We start from the raw sequence: 20906 nt of genomic DNA on the forward strand, positions 1-20906 counted from the left end.
TTCTGTAGAGATGATGTATACCAGAAAATAACAATGATACATTTTTCTGTCAGCACTAATAAGTGAGTTTTTGTCAGGTAATAATGTAGGGCAAGTTTAGGGAGTAAAGTAACATGTTTTATCAGGAAGTTTATTATATCTGCTGAACATGTCTAACTATGCAGCATAGCAGTGTCAAAATAACACTGAAGCCTCAACCCTGACTTTGATTTTTCAGGATTAATATTTCCTTTACAACACATTGCACAAAATGCTGGGTGTTATACACTCCACTATTTAGTATTTTTTAAGATTTATGGAAATTATTCAGTTTTGTGAAATAGCCCCAGACAACCACCAGACTGAGAGCATCTGATCCACACTGGAGTAAGATAAAAATCTGTCACCTACAGGCACTTTTTTGTGCCTGTTTTGTATAAATTATTCATTTCTGTAGTTCAAGTCAGAGTCAGCTACAAGGAAGTAACTGAACAGCTGGTAAGAGGTTCATTGACTTTCTCAAGGGCACTTCAGCAGAGCAGGTTCTTGCTGACATGGAGCTTGAATCTGCCACCCTGCCACCAGATCAGCCCTGACCTTGATCACCAGAGCTGCAGTCTGCATGAATGAAAGCTGCAGCTAAACCTTTACTGCCTTTTTCTTACACAGTGTGCTCAGTTTGCTTCCCTCTACAGGAAGAGGGGAGGAACAACACTTTGAACATGAGACACCGGGTGAGGGATGTGAGAGGAGGCTGGGCAGCAGATGTCTCGTCCGTCACACTATCCTGCCCTGGGTCTACCATTGTCCACATTGAGGAAGTGCACAGCAAGGCGATTAAACAATAAACCACGAGAGACTATGCTTTAGAATTATTTTTTTTTTCTTGGAACTACTTGAGTTGCTTATTTATGATTACCATAAACTGAAAGCTGCATCAGTGCATTTAAAAAAAAAAAAAAGAAAAAAAAGAACAAGTATGCAAATATACAGCAATTCTCTTATTTAATGATATTCATAAAAAATGAATAATAAATTTTTATGCTTCCCTCAAGCAACAATTCTTGAACAAAGGGCAAAGTGGTTGCGAAATGACACAAGTACCTCATGATGTTGCTTTCAGGTATTATCAGAAATATTAAAACTGAACAACCTAAATGAATGAGAAAGTCAGATTTTTTTTTTTTTTTTTTTTTTTTTTTTTTTAACGTGAAGAGGCACCTCAAGATATCTTGAAGGAGAAGATGGTGGAGAGGAGACAGGCCGTTTCAATGACATTCCATTATTAGGATTATTATAATCAACAGCAATAATAATATTGATGTCAGTTTTATATCATCATTTATCATTATGAATTTACTCCTATTACACAATTAATAAATTCTATATTATTCCGTCATACAGCTTATGTAAACTACTCTGACGGGATAATTATTTTATTGCGTAAATTAGTTAAAACATCTTCCTAGAATAAAATAGCCATCAAAAACGCGCTCTTGCTCGACTTGAGGTTCAACTCTGTTCTTAAGTCCAGTCCACAGCTCCGCAGTGTCTGAGCTGAGGAAGAGCGCGAGAAGGCCGCGTGGGTGGTTATGTTCCAATTAGTGAGCTATTAACAATTACACTGAATTGTTATGCAGTCACTAGATTGTCAGGGTATCTTCAGGGTAGCTTGGAGGAGTTCACACACTGGGTTGTCTACCAAAGAGCACAACGGCCCGTGACCGGTGACCCAGGGGCGCGCGGGCCCCGTCTCTGGCGCGCGACAGACTGCCCTGAAATTAACAGAGTCCGTTCCAAAATAGACGCCCCGGTCCTCCTCCCCCTTCACTATCTGCCCCACACCCTCTCTCTCTCTCTCTCTCTCTCTCTCCCGGTGCCCCCCCTCCCCTCCCCTTCGCTCAGGAGCGTCACGTAGTTGTCCAGTGCGCCTGTTCAGCAAGTCCGCACCGACTCCGGCACACCGGCTGGCGGGCAGTCCGTCACCACAGGAATACCCGGGGAGTACTAACGGGACCGAGAGACTAACCAGGGAAGGGGGCAGGCAGGAGAATCCGGAGGCGCGATCTCCCCAAAACCCGAGGTGAGTTGAGTGTGGCTCCTCATTCTCCTCAGTGTGTGTATGTGTGTGTGTGTGTGTGTGTGTGGTGCAGTGTGTGAGAGGTGCGTCAGCTCCTGTACTGCACTGCTGGGAAAAGTGCGTCTCCCCTCAAACGGTAAAGACACTTACACTGTGACTGTGCGCTTTCAGAGGGTCGTGAATGGCAGCTGTGGGCTACTTTAAGGAGCACGTTTTACATTAGAGACCCCCTCCTCCTCTTCCTCAAACCAGCTTTTCTCCCTCTGACAGTGTATTGCTGGGTCTTTATGTGTGTGGGTTCATGTGCGGGCTGTTTAATTTAATTGTCTTTCCATGAACAGTAAAGACCCAGAAGAGCCAGGAGCAGTGCAGGGTTCAGAATAGGACCATTTAGGATCGCAGGAACATGCTGGCAGGATGGTGGGAGGAGGGGTTGGCTGGGGTGGGACAGGGCAGTTTGGCATGTCTATATTAGGAAAGTGGCAGTGTCATTCTTTCGCTCTGTCTCGACTCTCTAGAGCCATGCACTAGAGAGGAGGGGGGTCTTATACATTTGAAGTACCATTAAACAGCAACAAACAACCTTTTACATAGAAACAAACCACACAATACCACATTTTGTGTTCAGTTCAGACATTTCAATGCATAAAAGTAATGAATTATGTCTTTATTTGTGCTCCAGACACAATGTAGCAACCTTAATTAATAAAAAAAAAAACTTGTCTCATGATAACTTCTATGAAAGTCAGTTGACTCATTTAGTCTCCAGGGCTTTTTGGGGTCCAAACTCCCAAGTCTAATGGCAAACATATTGGCCCCTAACAGAATATGTGTCTTTGTTCGTCAGTTCACTGTCACAAAGTTTCCTTCATTGTCCCCCACTTCCATTTCCATTTACTCAAATACAAGCTGAACAATGACCCCGATCGAAAGGCAGGTTAGACATACTCCTTGTGGTTTCTTGTTTTTTTTTGTTTTTTTTTTTAGAGCCAGACAGTTTGAATTTATGATCATCCACTATACTAGAGGAAGAGTCTTGCTGCGTTTATTGGATGTCTTCAGGGACTGAGGCAGGCCTACTTCTGGATTTGGGTTTTTAGTTTTAGCCTTATATAAGTCAGTTCAGCGATGGAGTAGAAAAGTGTCTCGAAGTAAGAGTCCAGTTTTCTATGTGTTTTAAAGAACACATTCACCTCACTTTTTTCAGCCTGTTGTTTTACAGAATGATAGGAAATAAAGCTGCAATTTATCATAGAGTTCAGACTGGTAACATATTGTGTGTTCTGCTTTGGCCCTGACTTTTTTTTTGTTCCCCCTGTATTACTGTGTGTCTTTGATGTTTGGCTGTCACATACTGTTTGGTGGGACAATCGACTATTAATATCTGCACTGATGGCTGCTGCTGTTATAGAATGTCTCGTGTGTTTTTGGGGCTTACAGGCCCCCTGGCCTGCTGCCCAGGACAGCAACAGGACAGCAAAATGTCAGAACCAGCAACACAATCCAGAGCTAATTACAAACTGCATACAACAATTGCAGAAAGTGAGATGTTTATTACAAATGTACTGAAGGACATGCAGAGGAACAAACGTTGCAGTAGGCCAGTATTGAATAACTCCTGTCCCATATGTTTAACATTGTCGCAGTAGTGTGTGGTGAAGCTGCTAAATAAGGGTGCAATGGACAAAGAAAACAAAAGAATCAGAATTTCAGTCACTGCTGTTATAGGATTGAATCCTGCCAGAGCTCTCTCCCCTATTTTGCCCGCCTCTCCAAATGTCTGGATAAAATATACTGAAGGTGAGTGGACTGGCCTGCCCACTCCGCTTTCAGAAGACAGCTTAAAAGCACAACTGAGTCACTGCCTCATATTCAACCTTGGAGAAAAATAACGGCTGCTTACTGCAGAACACAGCATCAAAGCAATCATCCAAGTTAAGACAGTCACCTGAAGGAAGTTCGGAAGCAAGGAAACAAAGTTCAGAATAGTCAAAGTTAGTCTCCATAACAACAGACAGTGAAGTTATAACAGTGCTAGAGGACACATGCAGTCAATGTTGAACAGATATAGCCTAATTACTTAAAATGGTTTAACTACATCAATATTTAATTGTATTGGAAAAGTGGAGATAAGAGGAGGGTAAAATCTGATAGGAGGCTGCTTGTGATACTGTATATGTAGTAATAAACAGTTTGTGTAAGCGCTGCAGTCTCAGGCTGGTTTCTTCATGTGATAAGTGATGGCATAAGATTCATTTTTATGTCCTAAAATTCATGTCCTAAAATTCATGTCTCAAAAACTGAGGAATCCCCCGTTTGACATCTACTATGATTAAATAACACACAAGTACCACAAATCAAATCAAATTAAGGTGCTAATGACCCATATCTGTTACATTTAATGTTGGATTATTAGATTAGATCTGGTTGCTTTGACTCTGTGTATTGCTGACACTGTTACAAATGGATGATAATTTGATTTTTTCCCCCCTGGACTGTCTTTTCATTCTTTTCTCCTCAGTCCACTTTTCTCTTGCATGCTTTCTTCCCCACTTCACTTCATCACCTCTCATCCCATTTCTTTCTGTCTTTGACTTTTTCTTGTTTTGTTCCCTTGTTTTCACTTTTTTCTTCTTCCTTTCTCTGACTGCTACAGCCATGAGTCGCAGCATCGTGCGGCAGAGTAAGTTCCGCCACGTGTTCGGCCAGGCGGTCAAGGCCGAGCAGGGCTACGATGACATCCGCGTTTCCAAGGTGACGTGGGACAGCTCCTTCTGCGCCGTCAACCCAAAGTTCCTGGCGGTGATTGTTGAATCCAGCGGTGGAGGGGCATTCCTGGTGCTGCCGCTCTCTAAGGTCAGTAAGGTCAAATAGGAAACATTTGTGAACTGCGAGGGATGATAACACAGGGTTCTCATGACCTCAGTGTTTATGCCAGTATGTCCATTTGTAATGATGGAAAGACACGTACATGTCCCGAAACTGTGCCAAAAGATGAAGAAATCTGCATAAAACACATCACACAGTCGACACTCACTCTTTAAGGTTTCTGCCTTTTGGAAGCGGGTTGTTCAAGTTTGCAGATACATAAAAGTAATACATCTTCTTAAATTGAGTTTATTTCTTATGTTTGCATGGCCGCTTCTTCTTGTCAGGCTTAGGACTCAGCAGTCCCTGTCCCTGTTAGTCACCTTTCAACTTGTGCTATCAGGTCATATTCACCCATACCAGCTTCATGTTTTTGCCATGCAAGGGTCAGGAGAGAGAGAGAGAGAGAGAGAGAGAGAGAGAGAGAGAGAGAGAGAGAGAGAGAGAGAGAGAGAGAGAGAGAGAGAGAGAGAAGGGAAAAGAGGTGAAAAAAGAGGAGAGGAGAGGTGCAGGTACAAGTGGGAAGCAGAGAAGAGGGCGAGAAGAATGAGAAGTAAAGATGGTTCAGTAGATTTATCGAGCTCAAGCAAAGCTGAATTTTGAAACCAGGGTGGCCACTTCCATCTTGAATCTTTATATTTTTCTGGGAACACTTCCAAAAAGATGAAAACCACCACCAGAAGTGTCTACCTGCTCTGACAAAATGATTGCCTGGCCAGAAAATAACATTCACTCTGCTGCAGTTATTTTCAGCTCTTTTTACTTGATGACATTTTAGAAGATGTGGCCATCTTTGTTTCTTCTGAAATTTCAGATGTAGATAAATAGCATTTTGCAACTGTAATCGGTCATGTAGAAGTGACTCTAGTTTCCAAATACCTGGAGTATTAAAACTGCACCAACTGAACTCCACTAAACAAAGACCACTTAGACATGTTGACTCATCCATGAAATATTCTGCTCATCAGTTCAGTCTTTCAAGGCCTCACTTCAGTTTTTCCTTCAGTTTTGGTAATGGCACCTTTAACTTCAATATTGCTGACGGACAGTGGCTGAAGGTGGTGTTAGTTTTCTTGGCAAAGCATGGCTGCTCTCTGGAGGCTTCCCTTAGAGCGTACTGTAACATTTAGCTAGAAGGGAAAGGACTAGGGTTTGTTTGTTTGTTTTTGTTTTTTTTTTGTTTTTTTTAAACTGATTTATTTAAAGATAATGCACAATTTAAACCCATTACCTCCCAAGAAACACCAAAAACACAAATGTCCGGCTGTTGATTGATCGTTAATTGTGATTATTTGATTCCTCAGTCAATATTATTCAAAAAAGAAAAAATTGCAATAAATCGTAAAATCAAATCACAATACTTGTAGAATTGCATTAAGTACTAAAAAACATGATGTACATTGATATTGATAACTTGTGATATGCAGTCTCTAGAAGTGCATGATTTAACTTTTTCTCATGGTCTAGTGTTAAAAAGCAAACAAAAATCATAAAACACTCTAAAATCAAATTGTAATACTTAACAATCACAGTATATATTGAGTCGGCACCCAAATTTCAGGATATTACTAAGAGATAAGCATATCGTCCCAGCCCTAAAATGGATCCTCAAACGTGTTTTCACAGGTGGCTAGAAAATTCCTTTGACCCTCCGACAGCTGATTTACATAAAAAAGACTGTGCTTATGCTCTCTTAGTATTAGGGATGGGTATAATAAGATGAATGATAATGCTTTATTTCCTAGGAAGACAGCTGGGGGTCAGCTGGGATCAAGCATTATTCTGTACAGTAGCTTCCAAAAGTGCTGCCACTGTTGAAAGCAATTATTTAAAATACCACCTACGTTCCCATCACTTTAACCTTTCAATTTTGCTTTTTACCAGCAGGGGATCTTGCCTTAGGTCCCAACCTCCAGGTTGGCAAAAACCTGGAGAAAGATGCCATGTTGCGGAAATAGAGTGACAAGAAGGCAGCAGGTCGAGACAGATCAGACCCTCAAGACTGAGATGCTTCAATGGGGTGTTAAAGTTCCTCCGGCCTCGTGATGATAACAACATTGCCTTAAAATAAACGATGGACATCAGAAAGACAAACTTAAACTGGCTTGAATATTTTAATGCACTGGGATATCATCTTTCAACCCATTCCCGTTTCAAGACACACTACAAGTCCAGTGGCCTCGTCGTGCCAAAATAGGTTGTGTTGTGTGTGTTGTTTGAGGGTTAATAGCTAAAGAGCTGTTTACTGCGCCTTGTGCAGTGAGTTTGATTTGATACATGTTATAAGGATAGACAGAGCAAGAGTCAGACTTTGATTGATGCAGATAAATGATCAGTGGTTCAAAGAACAGTCAATTCCATATAGGCAGTTAAATTCACAGTTACTACATTTTCAAATAGCTGTTCCTCTCTAAAAGCAGTTTCGTAGCGTAGATCACAGGTCAAGGCGGCCTGTGATTGACACTCCCTCCCAAAACAGTGGTTAAGTCCCTCCAATCAGCCAAGTTTGCAGCAGTTTAGTTGACCTGCCCTGTGAAATGCCTCCACTCAGCAAGTTTATGACATTTGAGCTTGGTGTGCTGCTACTGTCTGCCAAGCAGAGTCCAGCATTATGTTCTTACTGTTTTGTGTATGAAACTTGAGAAGGTCTTTGATGCCATTCAAGAAATACTCTGTTAGCTAAGCTATTTATTACTATTTTTTTTATTTTGAAAACCATCATGAAACATCATTCTTAGTGGAATGAATAGGAATAGGAATAAATAATTTTAAGAGCAAAATAAAAAGCAAGTAATTAAAAATAAAGTGAAAGTGACACTGTTGTACAGCCCTTAACCAAATGCACATGTCACAGATGAATTATTGTATGATTTAGACTGATTGAGCGATGAGGCGGAGATGACCATATGTTACTTTTTGAGATGAGCTGTTTTCAGAAGGGGTCAGACATTTGAAGTGGGTAATGAGGTCATCAGAAGGGGACATTCATAAATATGACAGCACCAGTAACTAGTGAGGGAGATCTCGGGTAAACATGCAGTAAAACCGAAGTTAGCTGGAGCGACACTCAGAAACTCTTGGAGATAGACGTCGTCATGTATCGGAGTCCTGGTGGATAGACGGGCTATTAATACACACCACCCTGCTCTCCATCCCCCCCTCTGAGTCCCCAACAGGCCAAAAGAAAAACTCCCCTTTCAACGCCTCGTCGCTCAGCTATAAATACACCCCTCTTGGGTGTATGTGTATGTGTGTGTGTGCGTGTGTGTGTGTGTGTATGTGTGTGTGTGTGTGTGTGCAGGGAGTGATATATTAGAAGTTGGCTACACGTGTTCACACTACAGGAACAGGAAAAGATGAAATAACCCGAAAGTTACATCATAAGGGATTTTGATCATGGGTCTGTATCATCTGTGTCAGTTGAAAATGTCAGGCTTTGTCTTTATCCTGCTGCAGCCACCATGGTGCAGCAGGGGTTGAGTTCTTTGACTAAAACTATAAGGAAAAGTATACATCTATGACACTTTTTTCCAGAGATGAAAAGCAAAACTAAAATGAGGCTTTGATGACAAGAAACCATGATGAAATATCATGACATTAGTTTTCTCAACTCCGGATCGCAGTTGGATGGATGGGATCCTTTCATTAGTTTGCAAATTAGTTTGCATTTAAAGGTGACTAAAACTAAAATTCATTTTAGTTAAATGACTAAAGACTAAAAGTAAATCAAAATTGACTGAAATTTAGCACTTTTTTGTGCTAAATTTCTTTACTGCACTTATAGAAAGTTTTTGACTGGATGGAAAAGCTTTTCACTGCCAAACACATGGACTCTGGTTGACACTGTAAACTCCCACTTCTTATCACAAGGCCTTTAGATTGATCACATTACACTGTTAATGTGAGCAGCCTGTAGCGTATTCTTGAATTCTGCCGGAACGTTCACATTTGTGTCCCTGTTGTCGCTCCCTTTTGCTCCGTGCCGAGCAGCAGCAGCAACGCTCTGTCCCGCTGAACATTTTGACCAACACCTGCCAGCTCTCTGCTTCTGGAAATGTAGATTACAATGTCCATCACCAAAGCTAAAACTGTCCCAACAGAGGCTACGTGCACGGTGTTATATTAGGCTTTTTTTTTTTCTTTTTTTCTTGAGATGATACAGAGGATTATGTTTTTGGTTAGTTCGAAATACTCTTAGCCTCTATGGCCTTTAGAGTTTATACAGCTGTACAAGAGAGACAAAGGGTGAGAGGTGCTGAGAGATCGTACAGACAGCAGCCTGTCACTGACTGGCTTATATATCTGTCGTTATGGAAACAGTGGATGCACTGATGTTTTTGTTGTACAACTCAGATATGGCTGTCAAAAATGACTCCAGGGCATTCTTAATGTAAGTTTAAGTTCTGAGTTGAAATGCATTGGTGTATCCGTGATTTAATAAGGGATTTTAAAACCTGCGATCAGATTTCAGTGCCTTCTTTTTTGGCAACCATTGTTTTTGTATTTTTACTTGACTACATGCCCTGTTTTTTTTTGTTTGTTTCATTTTTTTACTTCACACATAACCATCATGATTGTTCTTGACTCAGTGCAGCATTCCCTATTTTTTTTTTTTTTCAAACATGATTTGAATCTGTTGTGTTGAATCAGACAATACTAGAAATACCCAACCAGTCACCAAGAACACCACAGCTGTTACCTAGCAACACCCTAGTAAACACCCAGGACAACACAGAACCACCTAGCAACACCCTAGCAACCAGGTAGAACACTGTAGTAATGACCAACCACCAGACTAGCTGTAATCTACACTATGCTGGAAACTACAAACAACATCATGCACCAACCTGTTAGTTTAGGTTCATTAATGCATTGTTTTGTTGGAACGTTTCTTTCAATCACCCTCAAATTATCTTCAGAAAGTTTCTCTTTTCTACTTTTCATTATAATTTTAAACATGTGTTTGCTGTTTCTCCCTCTCTCATGACACTCAATAGCAAGATATGGTCCAGAGCCTAACATGCTCTGTTGTCACCGCTGCTGTGTGTTGCAGACAGGTCGAGTGGATAAGAACCACCCACTGGTGATCGGCCACTCTGGACCCGTCCTCGATATCGACTGGTGCCCTCACAACGACAACATCATAGCCAGCTGCTCGGAGGACTGCACCGCTATGGTAATGACAGCGACGTTCTCTGTATGTGTGTGTGTGTGTGTGTGTGTGTGTGTGTGTGTGTGTGTGTGGAGGAGTTTGCTGTGTGATGACTCAGAAAATTGCGAGCATGGAAGTCTTTTAAGTCTGTGTTCACCATGTCTTCCTGTCTGTCAAGAGAACAATCAGTGAAGCAAACCAGTTACCTGTCTGACTGCCTGCCTGTCTATCCGCCCACCTGTTCCTCCTGTCTCCCCCCTCAGTCAGCCTGTTCATGCTCATCATATCCTGTCTCTGGCAGTGCAGACAGTATCTGTTGTCTGTCTGCGGCCAATCTCATCACAGTAACTTAGCTGCTAATCCCACTGTTCTGACCTGTCCCAGTGCAGCCCCTCACACTTATGACAAGGGACTGAGCTGTGTGTGCGTGTGTGAGTGTTTGTGAGAGCACACACACAAGAAAAAGGAGAAGTCAAAGTCTTCTCCAAGATTGTGCCAATCATTTAAATTGCTCCTTTCCTTACATTATTCCTGGTGGTGTCGTTTTGGTTTTTTTAGTTTTCAATACATTTCCCTCCATAGGTGTGGACTCAAGTCACATGACTTGGACTAGACTTGGACTCAAGTCACAAATTTGGTGACTTTAGACTTGACTTTATAAAATCCAGAAAGATGTGTGACTTGACTTTGACTTGAACACTAAAGACTCATGACTTGGACCTGAGCCTTTTGATTCAGAAACCCCAAAGCCAGAGATTAAAACTGATGTGGTTTATCAAAGGCTTTGACCTCTCACAGTAAACATGACTTTAACTAACTCTGACAAATCAGCTTCATGTCCTAAATTCACAACACATATCTATAGTCAGTTGGTAGCCTAAATACATCAAATAAATCAACAACATGTCATTTTAAGTATCTGTTATTGATGAGTAGCCCAATGATGTTACCACAGACACAACCTGCGTTACCACACGGAGGGAAGGTGGGAGTGGCAGAGGCATTTGTGTGTGCATATGCTCATGTGTATGTGTGTGTTAGGAGGAGCAGAACAGAGGAGTGTGTGTGTGTGTGCATGCATGGTGCAAAGAGAGAGAGGGGGAAAGTCAATGGTGAGAGGAGAAAGTAAACAAAATAGGATAGTCACACAAGAAACATTCTTTGCAATAAACGAATGCAACGTGTGTGTGTGTGTGTGTGTGTGTGTGTGTGTATGTGCATGTGCATGTGTGTGTGTGTGTCTGCCACAATGCAGACACAACTTTCCACCAGTCGCTGACATCCTTTGTGATCGTGGTACACTGTGCTTACTGTCACCCACAAGATGAAATGTTCTGCCACTTCATAATCCATCAAAAACTTACTTTGTTGTCACATCCACCTCTTGTTATTGGTGATGTCTTTGTTAGACATTGTTGGGACAGCACTTCATTTCAATGTGTGTTCAATGAGTAAATGTTAAAAAAAATTACTTGCACGCATGTACTGCAGAGTACCCGGGGCATATGTAAACTTAATGCAGACGGTAGTAAATGGGCCATGAGAGTGGTATCCTCCTTTAAATGCATCTTTCTGGCAGAAATAGTGCTCTCTGACTAATTCAGGAGTGTGTGTTGACCCACTTGGTTGCTCAGCCTTTATTCATGTGAGCAGGGGTATCACTTGTCTGGACTGAAGACAGACAGTCTCAGAAGGAGCTACAGGTCTTGCCAGCATGACGGTGACACACTGTGGGTTCCTGCTGCCCTGAGTGGCATGATTTATCTTAGTTTTCCAGCAGAGGCTGCTATTGTGTTGACTGGTTTCAGGGGCTTGAGTGTAGGAATTGGATGAAAAAGGTTAAACTTAATTCTTTCTGTATGCATGACAACAGTAACATGCATATGTTTCAGTGTATTTTTATCAGTCATGCATTGCATTGGTATTTTATTATTCATCAGATCAGTGAAGAACAACTTAATTGATCCTAAAGTCACATAGAAGCTTAAATGCCCCATTAACTATCCATTTTCATACACATTTTCACTTGATTTGAACTTTAACATTTTATTATTCATGTTTTCTTTTAGTGTATAGTGTAGTATAGCAGGTGGATTTTCTCTGTTATGTCATGTCATGTATGTAATTTATATTTTGCTTCATAAAGAGTATTTATACTACCTTTTGGTAAATTATAGTGCATGTCAAAATACAACTCCATCCATAAAGTGCCCGTGAGAGTCATCCGTCTAGCCAAAAAAATTTTTATAGGAAAATAAAACCCTCAGCTTGAAGTGAGAGCCAAGATTACAGTGTGTGATGTAACCAAGTGATACTTTATTGAGCTGCTCCACTGACATCAATAGGAGACCTGCTTCATGCAATCTGTGACAGTGCCGAGGGTAATTTTTTTCCTGTGTTCTAGATATATTTTCTTGTTCTAAGCTTTATTTCCTAGTCTTGCGACTAGGAAATGAAACTAAATCGGGTGTAAAAGCAGATTGTCTTGCACAGTTTTGTGTTTTGTACAGTTACTCTGTGCAGAATTTCAAATAAGAGATATATTCAAGCCATAGGACGCATTTCAGGGCATGTTACATTTCCTTTGTATATCTGTGTGTGTGTGTTTCGCACCACTGTATGTCAAGCTGACATTTGGCTGCATGTCTGTATGTCAAGCTGACATTTGGCTGACAATTAGCACTAACCGTTTTTTGCATAATAGTATGTCAAGATGTCTGTTTATTTGAAATATTTATATGCATGTCAATACAGTTATTAGTGAGGAAAGAGCTGCCCATACATGTTCATAACAACATCATAGAAATCCCTGGGTGACTGAATGATTGAACTGCTGCTTCTCCTATGGCAGCAGCTGCTGTGATGCGTTTGAGTGCTATGTGGTTGCACAGTAACTCCTGTGGGCGTCCGAGCAAATGTGCGTGTGTGTGTTCTTTGTTTATGTGTATGAAGTTGGGGTTGGTCCAGCGTACAGACAGACAGACAGATGCAGCTGTCTGTTCTTGGCCATGTGGCCGCAACAGCAGGCCATAACTGTGATGTCACTGCCTTTACTTCACAGAGAAGGATTATTGTGTCATTTAAAACTGCTATCATTAGTGTGTTTATGTCTGTGCAAGTGCTGAACAAGGGGGGTGGGGGGGGGGGGGGGGGGGGGGGGGGGCTCCGGGTGTGTATGTGCGTGTGTGTACTTAATGAGTGTACTAGAGCATGTGTGCAAATAAGTGGATCAACTTATGGCCTACTGTGTACTGTGATTAAAAATGCCACATTCTGACAAAGTCTTTATAGCGTAGTTATTAATCAAACTCCCTGGCAGGGTTTGTGTGGCATTAAGGGATAAGAAGGTCATAGTAAAGTGTCCCGTTATTTTTAGACATTTATTTATAAATGTAAATTATTGGGTCAGCTTTGCCGTTAGTGTTTTGTGGCATCACCATCGCCCCTTTTGCTCATATGCACAGTCAGTAAGAAATCCATGAAAGTACCCCTTAATGCAGAATATACCAATGGCTCATGCATTTTTTTTATATATATAATTTTGAAATAAACGGCATATATGAAAATAAGCTTACATGTTAGTGTTTAAAAATGCTTTCATTGTGTTGTCATCGTCTTCAAAAACAGGTTAAATTTGGTATAGATACTGATTTTGCAGTTATCAGTGTTCCTGATTGCAGCTTTATAAATGAGGGTTTTCTCTGCTGTTCTCACATATTGAGCATGTAGTCTGTGATTACACACATACAGCCTGTGGACAATGAAGGACGCATGTTAAATTAACAAGTTGATTTTCTCTGGCTGTAACTTGGTTATTACCAGCAATAAAACAACCAAAATGTGTCTCTGTCACAGTAATCACTGCCTTTGTAAAGTTGAGTCAATTCAAATGACTGAGCTGTTACCAAAGACTAGTGGTTCTCAAACCTTTTCACTAATGTAGGCAACTCCCTTTGAAATATTTTTTTCAGCCATGTAACCCCTGACCAGTGCACAAACAATTTGGGCAGAAAAAAAAACAACAACAACCATAAATTAAGAGTTACAACACAGCACCATAAGAGTCTGAAACAACAACCTGATACTGATGATATTTTGATCGCTCTGTTTTTGCTTCTTTTTCTCTTCTTTCTCCTTATTTTCTGCTGTATCACTGCTGTGTTTTGACAACCAATCCATTTTCTTGATGTCCTCTTCAAGAAATAGTTTAAAAATGTGGTTCTGCATCTCTACAGCAGTGCTCTGATTCCTCTGTGCAGCATTTTGTGTGTGTGTATTTATTAACAGGACACACACAGGATGACAGTGACTTGTGTCTCCTCCCTGCAGGTGTGGCAGATCCCTGATCATGCACTGAGCCGTCCTCTCTCAGAGCCCATCGTGGTTTTGGAGGGACACTCCAAACGTGTCGGGATCGTCAGCTGGCACCCAACCGCACGCAATATACTACTCACTGCAGGTGGGCTACACACACATGTACCAGGGCCTTACCATCTATTCAATACTCTTGTGACCAATCATAGAATGATCATTTAAGAGTAAAGCACAAGGAAAATAAATAGAATTAGAGCCCACTCCTTTGCTCTACTTACACAAGGTATACATTCAAATGCCCATCCTCTGCCTCCCACCCTCAGGCAGTGATAACCTGATAATTATCTGGAACGTGGGGACAGGAGAGCCCCTCATCACAATGGATGACCACCCAGACCTCATCTACAACGTCAGCTGGAACCGAAATGGGAGCCTGTTTTGTACCACCAGTAAGGACCGACGCCTGCGTGTCTGCGACCCCCGCAAGAGGGAGGTGGTTGCGGTGAGTGGGCGTTTCCTCACACTGATGGTCAGTGTTGTTGGCAGTCAGTTTGTCATATGTAATATGTGTTTTAAAATAATCAGTTTACGAAATCTTTCACACTCCTTTGTGAAAAGTTAGATATTTCTGAGACAAACAAGTTGCAATAACAATCACAAAAATGTTGGCAGCAGGATATGGTGTCCACAGTGTGATGTTTGATTTCTCAGTAAGAGAACATAAGTTGCACAGAGATTTGTACTGTCTCACTGTGGTAGAACAGGGCACTGCTGCCCACAGAAAATGGCAGAATGACAGGCTCATTTTTCCAGTGTATAAATCTGATATAAATCAGCTGTGAGGTGAAATGATTCCCTAAATAGATTAAATGATTTATGGAAACAGAGGAAAAAAGAAAGAGAGGTCAGAGCAGCACTGAATTGAGTTTATGTACTAATGTCTGTCCCTCTGTTGACCAACAGGAACGTCTGTCTCCACATGAAGGGATCCGGCCAATGAGAGCCATCTTCACCAGAGATGGAAACATTTTCACCACAGGTTTCACCAGAATGAGCCAGAGAGAGCTGGGGCTCTGGGACCCGGTAATGGACATCATTACACAGCGCACACACACACATTGTACATGCACTTTAAATCGGCAGGAATACACACCCTTACACATGTACACAAAGACAAAAAGACATATTATTTCTTCATCCCTTTTCCCTCTCCCCACAGACAAATTTCGAGGAACCTATTGCACTGTTGGAGTTGGACACAAGCAATGGAGTGTTGTTTCCATATTATGATGCAGATGCAAACATGGTCTACCTCTGTGGAAAGGTACCAAGTCACTGCTTTACTGAGAATGTTTTCATTTTCAAAGTCAAATCTGTGTTTGATTCTGATTTGACTTTGTATTTGAAACTGTGTTTATCTATGTATGCTATGGCTGTGCCTTTATTTCTCAGTGTTTTTTTTTTTTTTTTTTTTTTTTTAAATCATCAGAGGAAGTGTCTTTATCCGTTGACTAACAATGGTGTCTTGTAATCCCATGTGGGATGGGGCCAAAAATTTGACATGACACATAACTAAAAATTAGTTCATTCATTCAAAGTCAAATTCACATATTTTCCTCCTCTAAGGCCTGCTCACATTAGCTTCTTCTGGCTTGACATTTGATGTTAACCCATGTTCTGTGTCTGTACACACATGCATGTAGAAGACTGAGAACACCTACATGTAGGAATGAGTACCAGGACTCTATTTTCAATTATTTTGCTGCTCATAAACTACACTTGTCAAGTCCTGTTGTCCATTTATGCACAGCCATGCTGATTTGCATGACTCAACTTAAGTTTTTAGCGCGAATGTGAGCAGGGTCTTAGTGTATCAAAATGTACAATACACACAATAAAATTAAGGACCACAAATGGAAATGTGGCTTTATTGCAATATCCTGACTAATTTTATTGTACTGTATGCACATCGCATTTTTAAGTAGTCAAACAAAATCAGTTCATTACTCGATCGATCAATCAAGCGCTCCGTTTTAACGATCAAGTGCAAGTACATTTAGGGCGTGTCCAAGTCCACTTTGCTTTATTAAAAGGGGCTGTTGCACCAGACGCATGGTTCAAAGGTCTCCCAGTTAAATCATGAATCATGGGTGTGTATTGGGCGTAACATGCAATACACCAGTCGGAGTGTCATCTCCCATTCCCTTTAAAATCCATACGCGCTTGCACCTTGACGCATTGCTATTATATTATATTATATTATATTATTTGCCAGGTAAGAAAGAACGCTTCTCTGCTTTCACTTCTCGTGCACGAAGTGAAAGCGCACGAGCAGATCATCTTCGGCAACAGCAGGTTTCCATCAAAGCTCCCTGGGGTGCAGCAGGTGTCCCTGACTGTGCGTAACAAGTGTACGCGCGTTGGCACCCGCATAGGCGCACATTACTGTCTTGATGATGCGCCCTTAAAATAACAGCGAAGACTGCGCCACTGACTTCAGACTTGGATTTTGTGGGTCAGTCACGCAATCGTTTTCAGCTGCCCCAAGACAGCAATACGCCAACAATACGCCGGACCACACCTCATTTTAACACCAACACGCCCATGGGCGCACAGATGGGCACATTCGCATTTGCTATTTACACAGTGTGGCCGCTGGACGGGAGAATCTCAACTGCGCCTGCTGGAAGCTAGCAAAGACACTTGGCGCCCCGTTGCGATAGGGCCCTAAATGTGTGTGTCCAGAGTGTCACCTGCATCAAAAAGTCACTTTGGGGTTTTTGTGCTTTTGTATGTGCGTGTGTTTGTGCGTGTAGGGGGACAGCAGTATCCGTTACTTTGAGATCACGGAGGAGCCACCATATGTCCACTACCTCAGCACGTTCAGCAGTAAGGAGCCGCAGAGAGGTATGGGCTTCATGCCCAAGAGAGGTGTGGACGTCACCAAGTGTGAGATTGCCAGGTAAATGTTCTGTGTACAGTAGACCATAAGATTATAGTTTTACACCACTGTGTCCAAAGACGTCTCTGGGGTTAGTCCTGTTGCTTATAGTCACACTGACGCGGGCTGTCTGGCTGTGGAATATGTGGATTATGTGAAAACTCACTGTATTGTCCATTTAGCCAGGTGGGTGTTGGTGCTCATAGGTACTGTCATCTGATTTCTGTTCTGTTTAATGTAGTGAATGTGTTGGAGAGGTTGTGCATGTGGTCTTGGTGAGAGCTTGCATGGGAGGGCCAGACGGAGAAGATGGACTGTCAGTTTTCCTGGGTGTTTCAGTAAAACATTTTCTCTGGACCTCTCAGATTTGACCTCCCAGGTCTGCCTTGGCACCTTACGTCGCAGCGATGTAAGGTGCCATCAGTGCGTGAATGTGTGTGTGAATGGGTGAGGCAAACATTGTAACCCATTTTGAGTGTTCAGTAGATTAGAAAAGAGAGGCGCCATTTACCATTCCATCCTTTAATTTTAGGTTTTGTACAAGTGATCTAATATGAAGCTGGAAGCAGGACTGACTGTGTGTGTTGATAAAAAAAATAATAATAAGTTTGAGCTCTTAACACCCTCTAGTGGTCAGAAGTCACTCAGTGCAGTTTTGAGGTCAATGTTGTGTTAACAATGTCAACAAAAGGTGTACAAATTGTGGATTCTTTTCTCTCTTCTTGTCTCTCTCTTTTGCTCTTATCACCCTGCCCTGCTCTGATCTCCTCCCATCTCCTCTCAGGTTATACAAGCTCCATGACAAGAAGTGTGAACCCATCACAATGACAGTGCCCAGAAAAGTAAGTACTCGAGTACAAAAATAAGGAGACTTTTTAAATGATTTATGCCAGCACTCCACCGGTGATCTGATCACTATATCTTTGATGTTCATTCCTGTCCTCTGATATTTTTTTCTTTCTTTTGATCCTCCTCCCCACTCAGCTCCTTTCCTGTTTGAATTAATTATTGGTGTTTCAGAATACTCGCCTCATACAGTCATCAACCCAGCAAAGGCAACAGACAAAAATGTATCTTCCTTTTCCCCTTTCCTCCTTCTTGGTGCAGTCGGACCTTTTCCAGGATGACCTGTACCCAGACACGGCAGGACCTGAGCCAGCCATGGAGCCTGAAGAGTGGCTGGATGGCCGCGACGACGACCCCATTCTGGTGTCCATGCGACAGGGCTACGTGCCGCCCAAGAGCCGCGAGCTCAAAGTGGCAAAGAAGAACGTCCTGGACTCCAGACCCACCACTCGACGCAGCATGTCCACCTGTGACGCCAACAGCCTGCCAGTAAGTTTCCATCATGCATCCAGCACAGAGTGTGGAGTGCAGCATTTTATATAGTCCACATATTATCAGCTGTATTCAATAAAATGTCAATATGTAGCTCTATCAGTGTTTAACACATTTCTTTATTTATCTCTCTTCTGTTTGTACCTGTTTACTTTACCCCAAAGATTTTTTCCAAACTCCTCTCTGTTTTAATTTATCTCCTAGTCGCTCACTGTCCCTGACCTTTCTTTCCTCTTTTGTCTTTCCTTTTTTCCTTTATATCCTCCTACCTTAACTGTCTTTTCTCCCTCTTTTCTGCTGTTTCTATTTTCCTTATTTCTTGATCTCTTCTCCTCTCCTCTCATTTCATCTCCTTTCGTCTCCCCTCCTCTCTCCTATCTCCTCCTCTCCTCTCCTCTCTTCTCCAGCCTCAGTTGATTGAGAGGTTGCTAGAGGAGATTCAGAATCTGAAGGCTACAGTTTTGTCTCAGGAGAAGAGAATCTGTGACCTGGAGAATAAGCTTTCCCAGTACACCAACGGCACTGCCTGATGCATGCATGCACACACACACACACACACACACACACACACACCTGCTGAGGAACTGGTCTGAATTTCAGAATAGTAGTATTAATTCAGAAACACATTGAACATGGAACTACTCCCCTGTTGCCCCATATTCTGTAACAATCCTGCCCCCTTTAATGATATGTCAAACAAAACAAAACAAACAAACAAACAAAAAAAACACAAGATAGTAAATTATCACAACTTTAGAGTGAATTGAAAAGTATGAGAAGAGTGCAAGAGGTACAGTGCGGGAAAAAGGGAACTGCAGATTTGAGGGACATGTGCAAGTTGGGTTGAAGGACTGAACAGGAGTAAATATTGTTCATCACTTGTTTGCTTTGTGTTAAATGGTTTAATACGAATGATGTTCCAGGTGTTTTGGGAAATTATATTTTAAAAAAAACCTCCCTTGTTACTATATAGCCATAAACCCACATTCACCACTACCAAACACATACATGATATTAACAGATGTACAAACACACACAGACAGAGCAATCAACAAACACACACCTCAACACATCCACACACACACACACACACACACACACACACACACACACACACATGCGTGCCCTGCCCTCTTTATCAGACTTCTACTGACCAACTCGCTGAAATAAGTTGCTCTGATTCTCTGACAACCTTTCAAAAATGTAAATAGTGATATAGACAGAAGGAGAAAAAAATTTTGAACTTATAGCAAAAATGTGAAAAAGCAAAAAACTTTTGTGTGTTCTGTAAAGGATCATATATGAGACACATAATGGCATCAATTAAAACAATGTTTTTTAAGTTCTGTGCCTCTTCCTTTTTTGCAGCAGTGTTTCCCTGGTCATTTAATGTGATTTACACCTGTGACAGCAGGTGAGCTGCCTGGTGAGACAGAAACCCATCAGTACTGCACATTCCAAAGACCAGGATTTAAAACATCCTGATGGAATAATTCTTCCTAAAGTGAACAACTGAAGTCCACCTCAGCCTTCTTCCAGACTATTTAAGTTTATTGGGTTAAAAACTAGGTGCCAAGTTTACTGGCTAAAAGCTGTTGACACCTGAAAGTTAAAGAATGAAAAAAAAAATAAATAAATAAAAAATAGTGAAAGTCCGAAATTCTAATTTCCCAATCGCATTTATTACTTTATGGGGTTGTTGAATAATTTCTGCCCATAATGACAATAATGCTGTGTGTTTGGTGTTTCCACCAAACACAGCAGTTTCCACAGACATGAGATCAGTAGATAATACCAAATTTGACCCCAGCAGTTTAAACATCCACAAAATTATTATAACTAAAATTGTTACCAAAGTTTATGTGTCAGGTACTAAATGTTTCTTTGTTGATTACTTAAATAGTCCTTTAAATAAAACATAACGCCCATAAGAATTTTGGTATTTATAACCAATGTGTTACAAAGTGTGTACAGGACACTGAAAACATATCATCATGTGAATTTCATATTTACCCGGTAGAACCCATTACATTAGGAAAACTCATTACATATGAAGCAAAAAAAAAAAAAAAAAAAAAAAAAAAAAAATTTAATCATTTATTTAGAGACGTTAAACATTGGCTGGGGTCAAATTGACCCCAAACATAATAGGAGGGTTAATTGAACCAATGATTATATACTTCAAGGGACTAAGCAAGGGGCTAAGGGACTAAACTGTGTGTGCGTGTGCATGT

At 41.4% G+C, this 20906-nt stretch overlaps 1 protein-coding gene across 1 annotated transcript; it reads left to right on the forward strand.

Annotated features, from left to right (window-relative positions):
• Nucleotides 1–1936: 1936 nt before the first annotated feature.
• On the forward strand, nucleotides 1937–20020 carry coro6 (coronin 6). Its single transcript, XM_030068818.1, has 11 exons — nucleotides 1937–2062; nucleotides 4716–4915; nucleotides 9981–10103; nucleotides 14409–14538; nucleotides 14717–14895; nucleotides 15357–15476; nucleotides 15613–15717; nucleotides 17210–17355; nucleotides 18119–18176; nucleotides 18442–18669; nucleotides 19080–20020. The coding sequence occupies exons 2-11, from the start codon at nucleotides 4718–4720 to the stop codon at nucleotides 19200–19202; spliced, it is 1410 nt and encodes a 469-aa protein (XP_029924678.1). The 5' UTR covers nucleotides 1937–2062; nucleotides 4716–4717; the 3' UTR covers nucleotides 19203–20020.
• Nucleotides 20021–20906: the final 886 nt, after the last annotated feature.

This window comes from Myripristis murdjan, chromosome 14, assembly GCF_902150065.1.
Source record: "Myripristis murdjan chromosome 14, fMyrMur1.1, whole genome shotgun sequence".
In the NCBI taxonomy this organism is placed as follows: domain Eukaryota; kingdom Metazoa; phylum Chordata; class Actinopteri; order Holocentriformes; family Holocentridae; genus Myripristis; species Myripristis murdjan.